The 15,980-nt window shown below is 36.0% G+C and overlaps 2 protein-coding genes across 2 annotated transcripts; both read left to right on the top strand.

The window, feature by feature from the left end:
* The first annotated feature begins 1,317 nt into the window (after positions 1-1,317).
* Positions 1,318-3,008, top strand: LOC101311690 (NAC domain-containing protein 100-like). Its single transcript, XM_004304238.1, has 3 exons — positions 1,318-1,746; positions 1,854-2,131; positions 2,232-3,008. Exons 1-3 carry the CDS (start codon positions 1,560-1,562, stop codon positions 2,778-2,780), a joined length of 1,014 nt encoding a protein of 337 aa, XP_004304286.1. The 5' UTR covers positions 1,318-1,559; the 3' UTR covers positions 2,781-3,008.
* Positions 3,009-12,965: 9,957 nt separating this feature from the next.
* Positions 12,966-15,169, top strand: LOC101311397 (transcription factor MYB39-like). Its single transcript, XM_004304237.1, has 3 exons — positions 12,966-13,322; positions 13,403-13,532; positions 14,226-15,169. The coding sequence occupies exons 1-3, from the start codon at positions 13,190-13,192 to the stop codon at positions 15,076-15,078; spliced, it is 1,116 nt and encodes a 371-aa protein (XP_004304285.1). The 5' UTR covers positions 12,966-13,189; the 3' UTR covers positions 15,079-15,169.
* Positions 15,170-15,980: the final 811 nt, after the last annotated feature.

The raw sequence follows: 15,980 nt of genomic DNA, 5'->3' as shown, positions 1-15,980 counted from the left end.
TATTAGGTGGACGACGTGTTGGGACTGAGGGCGTTTGGGTCAGTTCAACGAGTATAAAAGAAGCTCGATCTATCTTTTGGTTGATGTTGTTAGTTTTTGAGAAACAATAGAACTACTAATGATAATGAAAAACTGGGTCATTTCCTACTATTTCTAATGTGCCTATATAAGTGAGAATCAAAACCATAATTTTTTTTTTTTTGAAATAATCAAACCATAATATTTGCAATTGAACTCATGTCTATAAAACTTTTTTATTTAATTAGAAATAAAAGTGTTTTTTACTTATAATTTCCGCTATATTATTTATAGCTAATATTGTCATTGTTTTGTATCATTTGGTCTAATGAGATATATGTCATATTCATAAGTAATTAAGAGGTCGTGAGTAGTATATACTAGATCGCTCTTGTAATTTTTAGTTCTTAATCTAAAAGAAAAACACATGTCGCCTTCACGTTCATACAAAATGTTGCGAGCTAATGTCTGTATTCTAACATGCAGACACATACCACCATTATAAATATTTAGATTGTGTTCATGAGATTTTATAGATATGTAAGCTAGGTAAATTAAGCTGCCTTGACTAGGTTGAGCTCATGATGCCAATACTTGGGCCTGTCCAACCTTATTAACTTTTACCGCTATATTTCTAGTACGATTAGTCATTTATTCGACGTGTTTGCATGCAAAGATATCAATATTCGATACGGTACATTACCTCTTTTTTATTTGAAGTTTTAAACTCATTAGTCACGATTTAATGTAACACATAATAAAGAAACGCTAGTAAATCATCAACCATTTCTAAATATCTAGATCATCAAAATTCTTCATTTAGTAATCGATGCTTTATACATTTCGACGGAGAAATTCCGGTTTTCGCAACAAAAGTAACTAGTTTTTCTAATGACCTGGATAGCAAAATCTCTCTTTACTTATGCATGAAAATAGTTAACATTACACTAATTAATCTGGATTAGAGAAAGAGTTTCTTTTTTCCTTTGCTTAATCTGTTCTTAATCTGGATTCAGAAAGAAGAGTTCATAAATTTCACATTTACATAGATGCAGGTCACACATGTCAATTGCTAGCTCATCCTGGTCAATAAAAATGGAATTTATTACAATAAAAGTTAAAACGGGAGAGCTGGAAGTTTGAAACTATCCACCAAGTTGCCTTACACCCCACGCTTCTTTTTTCTCACAAAACCACTATATAAGGATGTTCTCTACCTCTCCACCCAAATTTTTTTTTTCTTCAACAAACCCCTCTCAATATCTCAGTTCGTAGTTTTTTCTTCTCTCTTGTTTTTATAATAGCATAGCTCTATATATAGCTAGCTTACCTTATCTGACAAATTCCCAGAGCTTGTAGCCTTGTATCGTTTGCTAGGTCTCTCTGCATATATTAGTACTCTTCGGTAGAATCAAACCCCTTTGCAGTTTCTAGTTCCGTAGGATCTTCTTGGTTTTCTGTGTTGATTTCGGAGTTTAGAGATTTCAGATTAAGCAAAATTTTCTTAGGCTAACAGTTTTTTTGAGTGTCAAGCAGAAGAAATGGAAAACGTTTCTGTGTTTATCAACGAAGATGAGCAGATGGAGTTGCCTCCTGGATTCCGATTTCACCCGACGGATGAAGAACTCATAAGCCACTACCTTTCCCCGAAGGTGCTTGACAGTGTCTTCACCGCTAGAGCTATTGGGGAGGTGGATTTGAACAAGTGTGAGCCTTGGGATTTGCCTTGTAAGTCTTCGAAAACCAAAACTATTTGCCTCTGTTTTCCTCTGTTTTCAATTTTGTTTTATTGTGATGTTTTCTCTGATTTTGTGTTCTGTGATTGTTCTATGAAGGGAGGGCTAAAATGGGAGAAAAGGAATGGTACTTTTTCTGTGTGAGGGACAGAAAATACCCAACTGGTTTAAGAACTAACCGGGCGACTGAAGCTGGGTACTGGAAAGCCACAGGCAAAGACAAGGAGATTTACAAGGCCAAAGTCCTTGTTGGAATGAAGAAGACTCTGGTTTTCTACAAAGGAAGGGCTCCCAAGGGTGAAAAGACCAACTGGGTCATGCATGAGTACAGATTGGAAGGCAAATACTCAGCCTATAATCTCCCGAAAACAGCCAAGGTATGAAATTTCATCTTGGTTTTTGTTATCTTTGCTTCCCCTGTTTTCCTCTGTTTTTCTACAATTTTCTGATTTCTGTTGGTTTTGTTTTGGTTTGCAGAATGAGTGGGTGATTTGCAGGATTTTCCAAAAGTGCAGTGGTGGGAAGAAAACTCATATTTCGGGGTTGGTGAGGGAGAGCCCTTACGGAAATGATCAATTCCGCCCTTCTTTACTGCCACCATTAATGGATTCACCATCCTACAACAACAGTGACACAAGAACCACCACCGTAGGCTGCGAAACATCGCATGTGTCCTGCTTCTCCGATCCAATGGAGGATCAGAAAGCCCAGGATGACATTATCGACAGCTTCAACAACAACAACAACATGAGCAGCACCAGCAACAATCATCTGTTAGCTTCTTCATCTTCATTTCCGTTCAAGTCCTCGGTTCAGAACTCTCACTTCTCCAACCAAATCCCACCGAACACCGGAAATATGCAGTACCCGGATTCTGGTTTTATGCAGGATCAGTCTATTATGAGGTTGCTGACTGAGCCTCAAGCTCCAAGCTTAAAGCGCAATTCATCAAATTATTTGGGGGGTCAAGATGTTCCGTCATACTCAGCTGCTCCTATGGACTTTGATTCCATCTGGAATTACTGAACTCAAAGATGTGAAGGCCGAAGATTTTCTGGGAAAATCTAAGATCATTTACAGTAACTAAATTATTGTGTTCTTTGTATAGATTAGATACTCTTCATTGAAGCACCAAGAAAGTTAGTCATGTATGTGAAGGCAAAAACAAGTTGTTTTACTTGAACAGATGTTAATCGAACGAAGTCTTGTGTGTTGATAACTTGATATAGTGTAAACTCAATTCGTTATTGGTTTGATAATTCTTGTGATTTGGTAGATTAGTTATACAGTAACAAAGGTGACATGTATGATTTGTGTTCTTTCTCTTCAAGTTCAGTCGTTAGGTCACCAACCGAGAGTTCGTCGTTGATCAATAATTAGTGGCAAACTACATGACGTCCATGCCATAGAAAGCCATAATTCATCGGCCAAAAGAAGAAAGATATGAAAAATATGATCTTTAAACAAAGCAAATGTGCTGATGGATAAGCATATTTCCCCTCATTTTCATTTTGGATACACTAATCCAATACTGGCTCATTTACTTCTCAACATTTAATTAAAAATCAAAAAGCATTTATACGAGTATTGAGTTCCAAACATTACAATTAGAAAGCAAAAATTGATACCAATGGATTTAAACAATAATTGAAATGTGTGTATCTATTACACTACTTTCTTTAATGTCTTCATGTACTAAGTTAAATGTGATGAACGAAGATTAATCTTACACGTTAAGATAACGCAAAAATCATTAAACGTGGCAATGAAATTTTTTTTTCTACATTAAGAAAAAATGTGAAACATCCCTAAAGAGAAAATAACGATACACCACATTAACAGTGTATTGGAACATATCCATGCACTAGGAAAAAAGCTAAACAAAATTTGGTACCTAGTGGATTTCATCAATTATTATATGAAAACGTGTTTAAGTTTATCTAATACCTATTTTACTCAAGATTATCCTCGTGTATTGAGCGAAACGTGGCGATGAAGATTTGTCTTGCACGTTAAGATAAATAAAAACATCATTAAAGGTGGCAACAAAAATTTATCATTTATATTTAGAAAAACGTGAAACATCTCGCTAAAGAAAAAGAAACAATGTATCACATTAAAAGTGTCTTAAATCAGATCCACACATTAAAAATCTCATCAAGATTTTGAAATATTAACGTTTACTGATAATATAAGCTGATGACAGATGTTTCACCGATACAAGATTAAGTGTATAAAACATATCTACATAAAAGTATTCACAGTACATCTTTAAAGAGAGACAACCGATAAAACCCTTGAAAGTATATTAGATCATATTCGTGAAGCTTAAATAAGTTGTGGTTCTTAAACATTAATTTGTAAGGATGGAGCATATTATTGACATATGTTTAAGTTATTTTTATCGCTACTTCATTGAGTCTTAAAATGTCTTTTAAAGAGATGTGACTTATACACCTCATCAAAAGTTTATTAGATCATATTCATGCATGCTCAATAACTTGTTGTCATATTCACGCTTATTGTAGACAATAGGTGCTTAACATATATATGAGACTAGACATATAAAACTCATCTACTTGTAAAAGTCTCATATGTAATGGATTCTAGCAGAAGTTTATAGGATTATTGTTCATCCGAATTAATTTGCAACTAGTAAGCTATAAGCTACGAATAAATATCATGTTTTTATAAGTCTTGGGTTTAGGCTTTCCAATATTTAAATTGCTCCACCTCCACGCACAACATACCGTGTATCGGTGTATGACCTGTAACACAAGTATAGTTAGATCAAATTGCTGAAACAATTTTCCAGAAAACTTAACGGTCCCATTATGGAGGAAATGACATAAGACATAACGGTTTCTTTGTACCATGACACCATGTTCTACTGTTGTCATCTGTCACCCGTAAGAATCCACATACAAAGAATAATGTTATGTCATGCGCGCATAGTTTACATTTCAAATCAAATGCTCTGTAATCTATGTTAACGAAGTAATTAGCTACCATTTGTGTTGGACCTAATACAAACCTTCTCCCAAAACCAGAATAAATTTCCTAATAATGACGCTAGCATATATAGTTCGTATACATCGAGTTGTACGAGCTAGTTTGAGGTTCATATATACTGACATACTGTATGGTGTAATTAGCTACTCTGGTGTTTGGCGGTCTCTTATTGTCTTCAGCAAGAGTTTGCATCTAAGATTGGTGTTCACGGCTGCTTTGATGCTCCAAATTATGTGGACTACTTGTATGTTATATCTACCATTTTTCCTTTTGGTTTGTACAAAAGATGAGAATACCCTATTCTTTTTTCTTAATTTTCGTCAGTGAGCTGTGGTCTGGTTGGTTAATGTGTTAACTAACAACTTTGAGGTTATGCGTTCAAACCTCATTGACATATGTAGAGTGTGTGAGTTGTTTAATAAAAAGTTTTAAAAACAAAAAAAACAAAACATTTCGTCTCGTATTGTTTCTTTTTTGAATTATGTAATTTTTCATGTTTTAATTAAAAAAAAATATTAGTTATACAAACCCTATTCGTAATTTCAAGCCTCGCACAAAATAATCCATGTCAATCATTTCTCGAATATATATAGAAATTGATTTTTTTTTTTTTGGGTACAGGATATAGAAGTTGAATTAGAATCTGGATTTTGTCTATTCCATTTAAGCTTGTCTGGTACCGCAGAAAGATACAAAAGTATATAGTTTATATTTTGGAAGTATACATGTATCTACATACGTACCTAATTACATCCTTGGTATGAAGAATTCGGTATCTGATAAAACAGTGCTATAGTTCGTCCCTCACTGTTTCATCACATATCGTTAGTTGTTGAGTTACGTCAAACAACATATCCTCCAATACTTTTCACCCACTTGGCCTCATTTTATGTGACTATGGACACAAGAGCATGCTCATTCCAAACTCGATCTTGCCGAAATCCATTATTGTACCTTGGTGCATGTATCGCATAATTTCACCTTCTTACTACTAAATCAAGAACAAGAATCCAACGTCCATAATACATGGAAATATCGTAACAAACGTGGTTTAATACGGAGGTATTATGAGTTTATGATTCATATTATCTGATTGCATTCTTTTTATAGATTACCGATTCATAAATCTTATCTTATTGTATTTATTTTAGACTGTTATCTTTTTAAATTTAAGTTTTTATTGTCAGTTGCGTACTGATTTATCTACCGGGTTAGCATATTGCTCTTGAAATGGAAATGAAGGGAAGAGTTTATGAGCACCACTGATTAGCTAGAAAACGATGGAACTCACTCTCGTTTTCTCTCCAAATTAAATCAGTGTGGACGCTTTCGAGAGAGGAGGAATTTAGTGTTAGGCTGCCCATGCAAGAGTGACGCGGCAACTAAGGAAGAAGATAAAAACGTGTAGGTCCCATATCCAAGCAGCTAGCGTCATCTCCACCCTTCACGTGGCATGAGGGGAGGCTCACCACGTCATTCTGGTACAGGTTTGTCTTGTGTGCTAGCCAAACAGGTTTCGCCAATTGGCACGTTGGCGCGAAAGAGTTGGAGTTTTGCAGAGAGAACTGAGCTCACGACGTTTCATCATCATCTTACTGTGAATGAAAGAATGAATGTGAATCTGGGTTGTCTGTTTGTTTGAAGTTTGATGGCCACAAGAAACACAGAGCTAGATAGCACAAACCCAAATCCTTATCTACCACAGTATAATGGTATATACTTGGGAATCAGTTTACTGTGATTATATGATTACTTCTACAAATTTGTCTTCATACGTACGTATACAAAGGTATTTAACATGTTTCTTTGTTTTAAAAGAGGGTATAATCGCTTTTATGAAAGAACCGCAGAGAAGGACTAAATGTTTAGAACATGTACTTCGATCTGGAATTCTGCATCTTTAACTTGCTTGGGTTTAATTTCTCTCTTCTGCTAGGGTTATAAGACATTAAGACATCGAAGCTGGTTTGGTCTTTTGCTTCAATGAGGTCGAATAACAGTGATCTGTGATCATGAAGTTTGTATATGACATCCTAAATCCTACATCGATGAATGGAAATTAAGATGATATATATGATACATAAGATGTGTATATAAATTCTCATTCATTAGTTTGTTGATAAGATTGTAACATTTAAGAACCCAGCTGGGTGGATCCATAACAAACAATTAAATCAAGGTGATGATATGACTTTAGGGTTATAAATTTTGTTAAATGTGTATCCAGTGTAATGAATGATGAGCTATATATGTGGTGGATAAAAGTAGGATGAAACATTAGAGTGTACATTTACTTGTGTTGAGGATAAGGTGGAAGAGGATCGGAGTGAAGCTTATCTTGTTGCTTAGCTAGCTTTCTTTGTTCTTTTTATGGTTATGTACTGCAGGCAACTACTTTGTGTATCAACAAGGACTGAAAATTTGCCTCGTTTGGTAAAAGTTGATGATCAGCTCTTTTCAGTCTATATATTCGTCGCAGCAGGCAGACGTAAAAGTTGATGATGTGTAGAAGCTGATCATTCAGACCCTCGGTTCTTTTGCACAGTGCAAATGCATTGAACTAGTACGTCTCATTTTCATTCTTTCTATCACATTCATTTGTATCTGGAAATTGAACAAGCTCTGACGTACCTGAAGGACGATAAGGAGTAACAGATATATTATACACATCATTATTGGAAACTTGTTGATCGAACAGATCTTCAGGTGCATTATTGATATTGCCTTTCAACACGGTACAAATGTAGCTATATATAATAAGTCATTCATCAGATGTAAATTCAAAAGAGATCGATGTACTGAAATTTTAGGCTCGGCACAAGTGATGAATCGAAGATGCTAATTAAGTTAAGATTACACCAGATCATTGTCAAATTCCAAGTAGAAAAGTGATATTGGGATCATGGGATTGGCTGCAGCCCACTTAACCCTGTAATTAATTAGAAGAGAATGCCACTATATATGAGAAAACATTTCGTTTTTGTACCTGGTAAATTATCTTCTAGAAAACATTTGGTTTTTGTAGTTCAATTGGGAAATCACGGTAACTAATTAAGAGAGCTAGCTGCATCTTGCTTTGTGAATGTGAATATGTGATGGTGCAGCACTTCTGTATGCCTCTAAAGAGCTGGACAACTGGACAAGCTACAAATTAGTACAAACTACTACAAAAAAGACTTCGCACTCTTGTTTTCGTTACTTTCTCAATACTAGTTCGTAATATGTACATGTAGTGAAACAATCCATGGTTGAAAACTTGAAATCCACAAAGTTTGAGTTGTAACCTAGTTTGCACTTTGTAGTCCTGCCGAGATTAACATTGACGGATCCGGATTCTCTGATTGGATTTAAGTTGTTTGGATTTGCTTTGATGTCTTATAATCATTAGATGAAGTAAAGATGATATAAGGATGACATTGTGGTTTTAGATTGTATTCAATTTAATAGTTAGAAGTTATTCAAGCAAATCCAAGCAACATAAATCCAAGTAGAGAAGCCAAATTAACATTAACGGTGTTGAATGAATTGAACTCACGTTGTCGGTCTTTTTCCTTTTTGGAGGACATCTCATCCTCATTGCCATCTACCTCTCACCACCGAACCTCCAATTCCCCATCTTCACCCTCTCATCACCTCAAGACCACTCCACCATATCTCATCCTCACTTCATCTCTTATCACCGAGCCACCTCTCCTCAACACCATATCAAATCACCTCATCCTCATTTTCATCACCTCAAGACTACTCCCCTCAAGACCATCTCCTCAAGACCATCTATATTTGAGATTTGAGTAAAGTGAGAAGCCATAAATCAAGCTTTGTCACAATTATATTGCCCCATAGCAATTTGTGGCTTGTTCTTGTTACTTCTCACTCATCTTCGCCTTTATCCTCTTTACTTGATGTATTTTGTTGTTGATTTGTTGATGGGTTGTGAGTAGTCTATTTAGGAAGCTAGGGAGGGAGAATTCGTACTTGAAGCCCGATCTGTTGATTCAATATCTTCCTCTTGAAAAAAAATAAAAAAATAACAAAAACTATTTCCAGCAAATGAGAAAATCTAATAGTATGGGCTTAGAAAAGGCCCAGAAGACACAAACTGCCCAAATAATTAGAGAGGAATCGAAATTCGAAACAATGCCTTGCGAAGCCCACATACATATTGATATTCCCATTCACAGGAGAATGAAAAATCTGCATGTTGATGTGCGACGACGACTAACCCTCACAGGTTACATCAAATTAATGATTGACAAAAAACATTTTTGGCTAATCAAAATATTGATTATTACATTGACAAATTTCTTCATATATAAATGATCATCCACCGCTGAATCGATTGCTCTATCTCAACAACCTTGTGCTAATGATCATTGATTATCAGATATATTATGCAATATATATTGTGCTAGCTTTTATTATTTTGTGGTGTTTTAATTTCCAACAAGAAAAGAACATGATAATTCAGGTGATCTTCACAAGTTGCTCCCCTTTTCCATTTTTCCCTTCTATTAATGCAAACACCAAATCAACATTATGTTTTATGGGTCTTCATTAATGTCTCTGTTATGCAAATTTGTAGCTTAATTAAAATAATATTATTCTTTATCCAAAAAAAAAAAAAAAAAAAAACTAAAAGTAATAGTCTCTTGTTGAAAGATAGATGTACCGACACTTGCTTAGCTAGTACTCATAAGTTGTACCAATGGTATACGAAAATCAACACTCCATTTATATATACTTGAAAATGACTATCTTCATTTACGTACGCATATATTGGTCGGATTACTCATACCAACGCATAGATGGCAATATAGGGTTTAGATTACTCATACCAACGCATAGATGACGATATAAAACTTTTATGGAAATCATAAATTGTATTCGATGTACACTACTTATGTGTGTTATATTTTCACTAAATTAGTGTAACTTAATCGCAGATTACAGTTAACCTTGCAGTAATCCATTCGGTAGTTGCGATGGACCAATCAAATTAACACACGAACATGAACAAAGATAGCATACGAGTGAGAGGTAATTGGAGTCATATGTATGTACCCTATAGCTTGGTGGAATGGACCATGCATACTTCCCTTTCAATTTTACATACAAATATAGCAACCACGTTGCGTTTCACTACTTTGACAAGTGTAATGCTACTTTGATCTATTTAAGAGGGACTTTAAGAACTTGTTGGACCATAGACGATGCAAATAGAGCTGGCAGTGATCGAGTAGAATTTAAGAAGGTGTCCCCATTAACAATGGCCAATATCTTGATCATCTTCTTCCTTCTTGGTTTAGTTCATTTGCAGTAGTAGTCACTCCACACACGCCAATGTTTTTCAGAGAGTTTTCAATAGGGGGCCCTTGTTTTGTCTCTCTTCAAGATCGAGCTTCAAATTATCCAAGTTCAACCCCACAGAAACCGTAGAGCCCATCAACATAACTACGTTCTTCATATGCTTCAAAAGATTACGAAACTAACCTTCCCTCTGAGCTCCAGTGACACTGGGATGGTTTATGCAGCTGTAGCAGCAGCGGCTAGGTCACGATCACCCTCATTATGTGCCTAAGTACCTCTTTCGGCAGGGAACCCTTTTGGACCTGGTTCAGTAATGGCTACGCAGACCCACCACAAAGATTAATGAGCTTACACTTACCTACGCAACCAAGCAATGCCATCTTTTTTCTGGTGATGATATGATCTGTACGAAGAAATAATTTATGTACCGCTGTGGATGAGAGTATTTTACAAAGAATTGATAATGGACTAGTCATGAGTTTTAGTCAATGGTGTGTTTCTGATTTTGAGCTATATATGATAACCAATATATAGATCTATTACTAATTACTTAAGCTGCTATAGTCTGCTAGAAGAATTATGCAGCATGCTTGAACAGTATCAAATTTATAGGTCTTTTTTTTTTCCTGTCTGCGCAGTATATGGGCTGCGCGCCTAGCTATTCATTATTTAACTGGATAACTTTATATATAGTAGGCTGCCTTGTGTAAGAATAAGGCAAATACATCGAGTTATGGATCAAGCAGTTACTTATTATGTGGTTAAACGATTCAACTTAAATCAGACTTGTAAAACTTAGACGCCATGCATCCAACCCTAACTCTAGTCGATTTGTTTTCCGTATGTAATTCTATTCTAAAGTCTCGTACACTATGTTGAACTGACTTAAAGAATTACATTAAGAATGGATAAAGCTACAAATTTGAAGTATTAGATTATGCTTTACATACAGGGTTAGGAATTTTGAATATAGGAAATTACATCAAATATCTGCATAGAGTTTTCTCCACACAGCAAATCAGTTAACTGATCGAAACTTTGCACAGGTAAGTAACGGTGTTGCTGAAGCCAAAACGTGTTGTTACTCCAAGGGCAATCGCCTATATAATCTCACCCAACTTTGCAAACTTTTATGCTACAGAGACTTCTGCAACTTAAATGCGTTTGACGGGTTTGACAGAATTGAATATGATCGATCGACAGTAACTGAGACTTCTTTGTTTCTTGCAGTCAATTATTTCTGCAGGCAGCCAATAACTTCGAGAAGATGAGATACAGAAATCACAGAACAGTAAATTTGATATATATGTCTCTGGACATGGTTAAAGAAAGATCAGAGAAGATGAAAAAAGAGAGAAGCTAGCAGGGTCATTGATTCTTTGCTTGCTAGTACGAAAATCTTGCAGAGATCAACGACGACCATATATTAATGAGATCGATGATGCCTCACACTATGTAGATAGGTCACTAAACCAGATCGATGAGGACCACTGGGGTCTCTGGTTGTGCTTACATTAAATCTTTACCTCTTTTAGTGTTTGAAACCCTAAAGCAGGTATTGGGGGAGATCCTTTTGAACCAGTAAATGCTAGTGTTAAATTTGGGGTAGGAATAATTACAACCTAGAGGCGGCCAATGATCTTGTTCTAGGAGTTATTATGAATCTATATATATGCAGCTGCTGCTAGCTAGCTAGCAAAAGTTACTCAGATCGATCTTCTCGATCTGAATTTGACTTTTATTAATGAACTGTTGCAGCCTTGCAGGCTAGGGATCGTTTCTTCGGTTTCTTGTAGAATCTGGGTTTGGTCCAATGGGCATTTCATTTTCCTAATTTTTCTTGCAACTTATAATAAAAGTTGCTCATCTTCTCGTTTGAAAAATAAAACAAGTAGAAAAAAGATGAGCATATTCAGTAGAAATATACAATTTTCATCATCAGTTTGATATATGCATGGTCCACAACTCCACATAGAATTAATTCATACTAAGTCTGGTTATTGCAATAATGCGCAGTGCTGATAATTTTTTTGGACATATTATTAGGGACAAATTCTTTCCTCAGTCTTCATTTATTTCTCATCTTGTCTACCTCTCTTTATACCGGGAAAATATTTTATACATAACAACAAGATTAAGATAAAATCCATGAGATCGGAGGCCCTCGTCCAGCGGCTCCCGTGCCGCTTGACTACTAGCCTTGCCGGTAAACGGTGAGTGCAGCCGGGCGGGAAAGATTGAAGGGTCTTTTTCATATGATCGAGTGGGTGTAACGTGTTAAGATAAAAATAAATTACAACAATATTATCTAGATTTTGATTCTGAACTGAGCATGAAAAATACAACAAGATAATGAGTAGAATGACATTGTAAAAGCAATTGCATGTGTGTCGGATATACCATCATGCCAATTCATTACTATTCATCATGATCCGTCGATAAATATGAGAAACACCAAGAGAAATAAATAAGTGAAGAGAATGAATATTTAAGTTTGAATTGAAGAGGGGGTTCAATAATGTAGAGAGGGTGGAGTACTGCTATTCCCTTCTTAAATGATGAGTCTACTGCACACTGAAACTGCAGGAAAATGAGAGTTTTCATTGCAGAAATTTCAAAGATAATAATAAAAAGGAGAACAAAGAAAGAGCAAAAAATAAAAAATCTTGGAAATGAGGAGGGAGGTGATCCTATATATGCAATTATTCTTGGTAATGTCTGCCAAGAAATCCAGTCCTCTGTCCTGTACCTTTACGGGAAAAGACAATGAAAACCATAGACTCTTACACAGAGTAAGAAATAACATGGTAAAACTAGGGCAAGAACCAAGGGTAGTTCTGTCATTAGGAGTTATACATATAGGACCTCTCTCTCTGCCAGAAATTAAATTTGTTTATCCCATTCATGTCGCTGACCTTTCTTTCTCATCCCTCTCTGCCCATTTCCTTGGTTTAATTTTGCAAAACCAAAGACTCATCATGTTGCCTTCTCTTTCGACCTTCGTATAAAGATCCACAAGCACTACCTACTTTTTCCTTCACTTACTACTCATCACTCTTCTCAGTATTGATCCCAGTACTACTTGAATCTATCTGAACTACTCTGAAGTAGTCGAAATGGGTCGGTCACCGTGCTGTGACAAAGTCGGGTTAAAGAAAGGTCCTTGGACTCCAGAAGAAGACCAGAAGCTCTTGGCTTATATTGAAGAACATGGCCATGGAAGCTGGAGAGCCCTCCCAATCAAAGCTGGTGATTTTCATACCACTCTACTAGTACTTCTTATTTTTCAGTTTGGTTCTGAGTAAAACTTTCTTAATTTCATCGTGTAGGGCTTCAGAGATGTGGAAAGAGCTGTAGACTGAGATGGACTAACTATCTGAGACCAGATATCAAGAGGGGAAAATTCAGTTTGCAAGAAGAACAGACTATTATTCAACTCCATGCCCTCTTAGGCAACAGGTATAACCAAAACTAAGAAATCTCATATTAACTTGTTGTTTCATAATGTAGATCAAGCTTCTTTTCATCTTACTGATCAGTCTCACTTTCCTCTGCATTATCAAAAATTCAAAATAGAGAACCATGATTCTTTGTAATTTGCTTCAGATGCAGAAGTTGTGTATTTGATTTTCTTCATTTTCAAAACCATTTCATTGTTTTGATCTGCAGGAGTATTGCAAATTCAGTACCATTATATGATTTTCCTGTAGCTAATATATAACTGGAAGAGCTTTGAATGTTGCAATGACTTCTTGCATTTACTTTTCAACTACTCACTACTATAAATCCAACCTATCATCACCTGTAAACATTTGCGAAATTTCGTTTTTTGACCTATGAATTGACTTGTCATTATTTACTGTTTTTCCTGACACATTTCCAAGTTCATTTATTCTTCATCTTCACATCATGAAAAAGAAGCCCTGGATCTTCAAAATGCATCTCTTGAAAGTTCAAACTTTTAAACATTATGATATTTTTTACTGATCTCACTCGTAAAATTTCACTTGACACTTGCATTTCCGGATTGCCAATAACTGGTTTTTACTTAACATATTCTTGTAGAGATCGATGATATATGCAGCTAGGTGTTTTCATATATAGTTTTGCTGTCTCCAATTACTAAGACGTTGCTTGTCTTATATAATTTAGGTGGTCGGCGATAGCAACTCACTTGCCGAAGAGAACAGACAATGAGATAAAGAACTACTGGAACACACATCTCAAGAAGCGCTTAGCCAAAATGGGAATCGATCCGGTCACCCACAAGCCGAAAAACGACGCCCTCCTCTCCGCTCACGACGGTCAGTCCAAGAATGCCGCCAACCTCAGCCACATGGCTCAGTGGGAAAGCGCCAGGCTCGAAGCCGAAGCCCGGCTCGTTAGGGAATCCAAGCTCCGTTCACACAACTCCCTCATCAATCAGCTCGCGGCCGCAGCTGCTGCTTCAACTTCTTCCTCATCAGCTCACCAGTTGCTTCTCATGAAGGGTCAGAGTCTTGATTCTCCAACATCTACACTCACTACTTACAACTCTGAGAATGTGGCACAAGGGATTATGCCATCGTCGTCTATGATTGAGTTTGTGGGTTGTTCTGGTGCTTCTTCAGGCGATCATCACGATCAGACGGCTGCAATTAATGCCAAAGAAGAAGGGGACGTACAAGTACAAGACTGGAAACTCGGGTTTGGGAACATGCCGTCATCATCAACTCATTTTGGTCTTCATGACAATGTCGCATGGACTAGTTCTAATGAACAAGTTCATCATGATCGGGGAATTGGCGGCGTCGATGAGATAGCGGATCAAGAAGGGTTTACCAACCTATTGCTCAATAACTCCGTTGATCGTGATCAGAGTATGTCGGACGGCGGCGCCGGTTGTGATTCGGAAAACGGTGGTAGTGCCGGGAGTGACTATTATGAAGATAACAAGAATTACTGGAATAGTATTCTCAATTTGGTGAATTCTTCTCCCTCTCATGATGACTCTCCAATCTTCTAAGAGAAGTGTGTTTGTCTTGATTAGTAGAAGTTTGAGTTTTCTTGGTATAGGATTAATGCGCGGTATTGCCAGAGCAGATTTTGGTTGCTTATGCAATGATTTTAATTCATAGCTAGAACGCGAACTACTAGACCAAAATTGTAATAAGATGCTTGACATGCATATCTGCATATGCTTTGGCTGTATTAAGCTCTCACTTGCATGAAATGTTAATACTACTACTTAATTCACCTTTCGACTTTTATATATTTATATATTTACATATATGTAATGCCTTTGGATCTTTCTCTCAAATTAAACAATTATCCTGCTTTTGCTTAATTACTTGTATTGCAAATTAATACAAACCTAATTCATAGAATCAAATGAAAGCAGATTCGTTGATCTGATACTGTCACTAGATCAAGATCACATTTTGAGGATGTTGATCTGAACTTAGGAAACGTAACAATTCAAAAACGTACACATGCATATATCTTGATGTAACATTTTTGTCAATTAATTTGTCCTTTCTATTCTTCCGTTTCCATCTAACATTGCGGCTTTCCTCAAAAACATCTAACAATGCGGCAATAGTACTGTGAAATTTAATGAATACTAGGTTAATGGCTATTGAAATTATTTTGAAAAAGGCCAGGATTAACTAGTATCAATTTCATCGATCATATATCTTTAGCAATGCTAGCCATATTTGAGTTAAATTTTTGTCAAATTAGTTAAAATGTTATTTTGGCTAGCCACTTTAGAAATGTGTATGCATTAATGCTCTATATTTTAGTTAGCATTACATTAATATTATTCTTCAAATAAAGATTAAATAGTTTAAATATATTTATATATTTATATATCACCTAAAATATCTTAAAAAGAATATAATAAATTATAACTAACCTCATTTGAGT

Source organism: Fragaria vesca, linkage group LG6 (assembly GCF_000184155.1).
Source record: "Fragaria vesca subsp. vesca linkage group LG6, FraVesHawaii_1.0, whole genome shotgun sequence".
NCBI classification, from domain to species: domain Eukaryota; kingdom Viridiplantae; phylum Streptophyta; class Magnoliopsida; order Rosales; family Rosaceae; genus Fragaria; species Fragaria vesca.
This window is presented reverse-complemented; position numbering and strand designations above follow the sequence as displayed.

What these genes read in the sequence shown, in the direction of transcription:
- LOC101311397 (XM_004304237.1), top strand. Translation starts at nt 13,190, where the DNA reads ATGGGTCGGTCACCGTGCTGTGACAAAGTCGGGTTAAAGAAAGGTCCT. An exon ending in AGCCCTCCCAATCAAAGCTG is followed by an intron (nt 13,323 to 13,402) that starts GTGATTTTCATA and finishes TTCATCGTGTAG; the next exon opens with GGCTTCAGAGATGTGGAAAG. An exon ending in CATGCCCTCTTAGGCAACAG is followed by an intron (nt 13,533 to 14,225) that starts GTATAACCAAAA and finishes TATATAATTTAG; the next exon opens with GTGGTCGGCGATAGCAACTC.
- LOC101311690 (XM_004304238.1), top strand. Translation starts at nt 1,560, where the DNA reads ATGGAAAACGTTTCTGTGTTTATCAACGAAGATGAGCAGATGGAGTTG. An exon ending in TGAGCCTTGGGATTTGCCTT is followed by an intron (nt 1,747 to 1,853) that starts GTAAGTCTTCGA and finishes TGTTCTATGAAG; the next exon opens with GGAGGGCTAAAATGGGAGAA. An exon ending in ATCTCCCGAAAACAGCCAAG is followed by an intron (nt 2,132 to 2,231) that starts GTATGAAATTTC and finishes TTTGGTTTGCAG; the next exon opens with AATGAGTGGGTGATTTGCAG.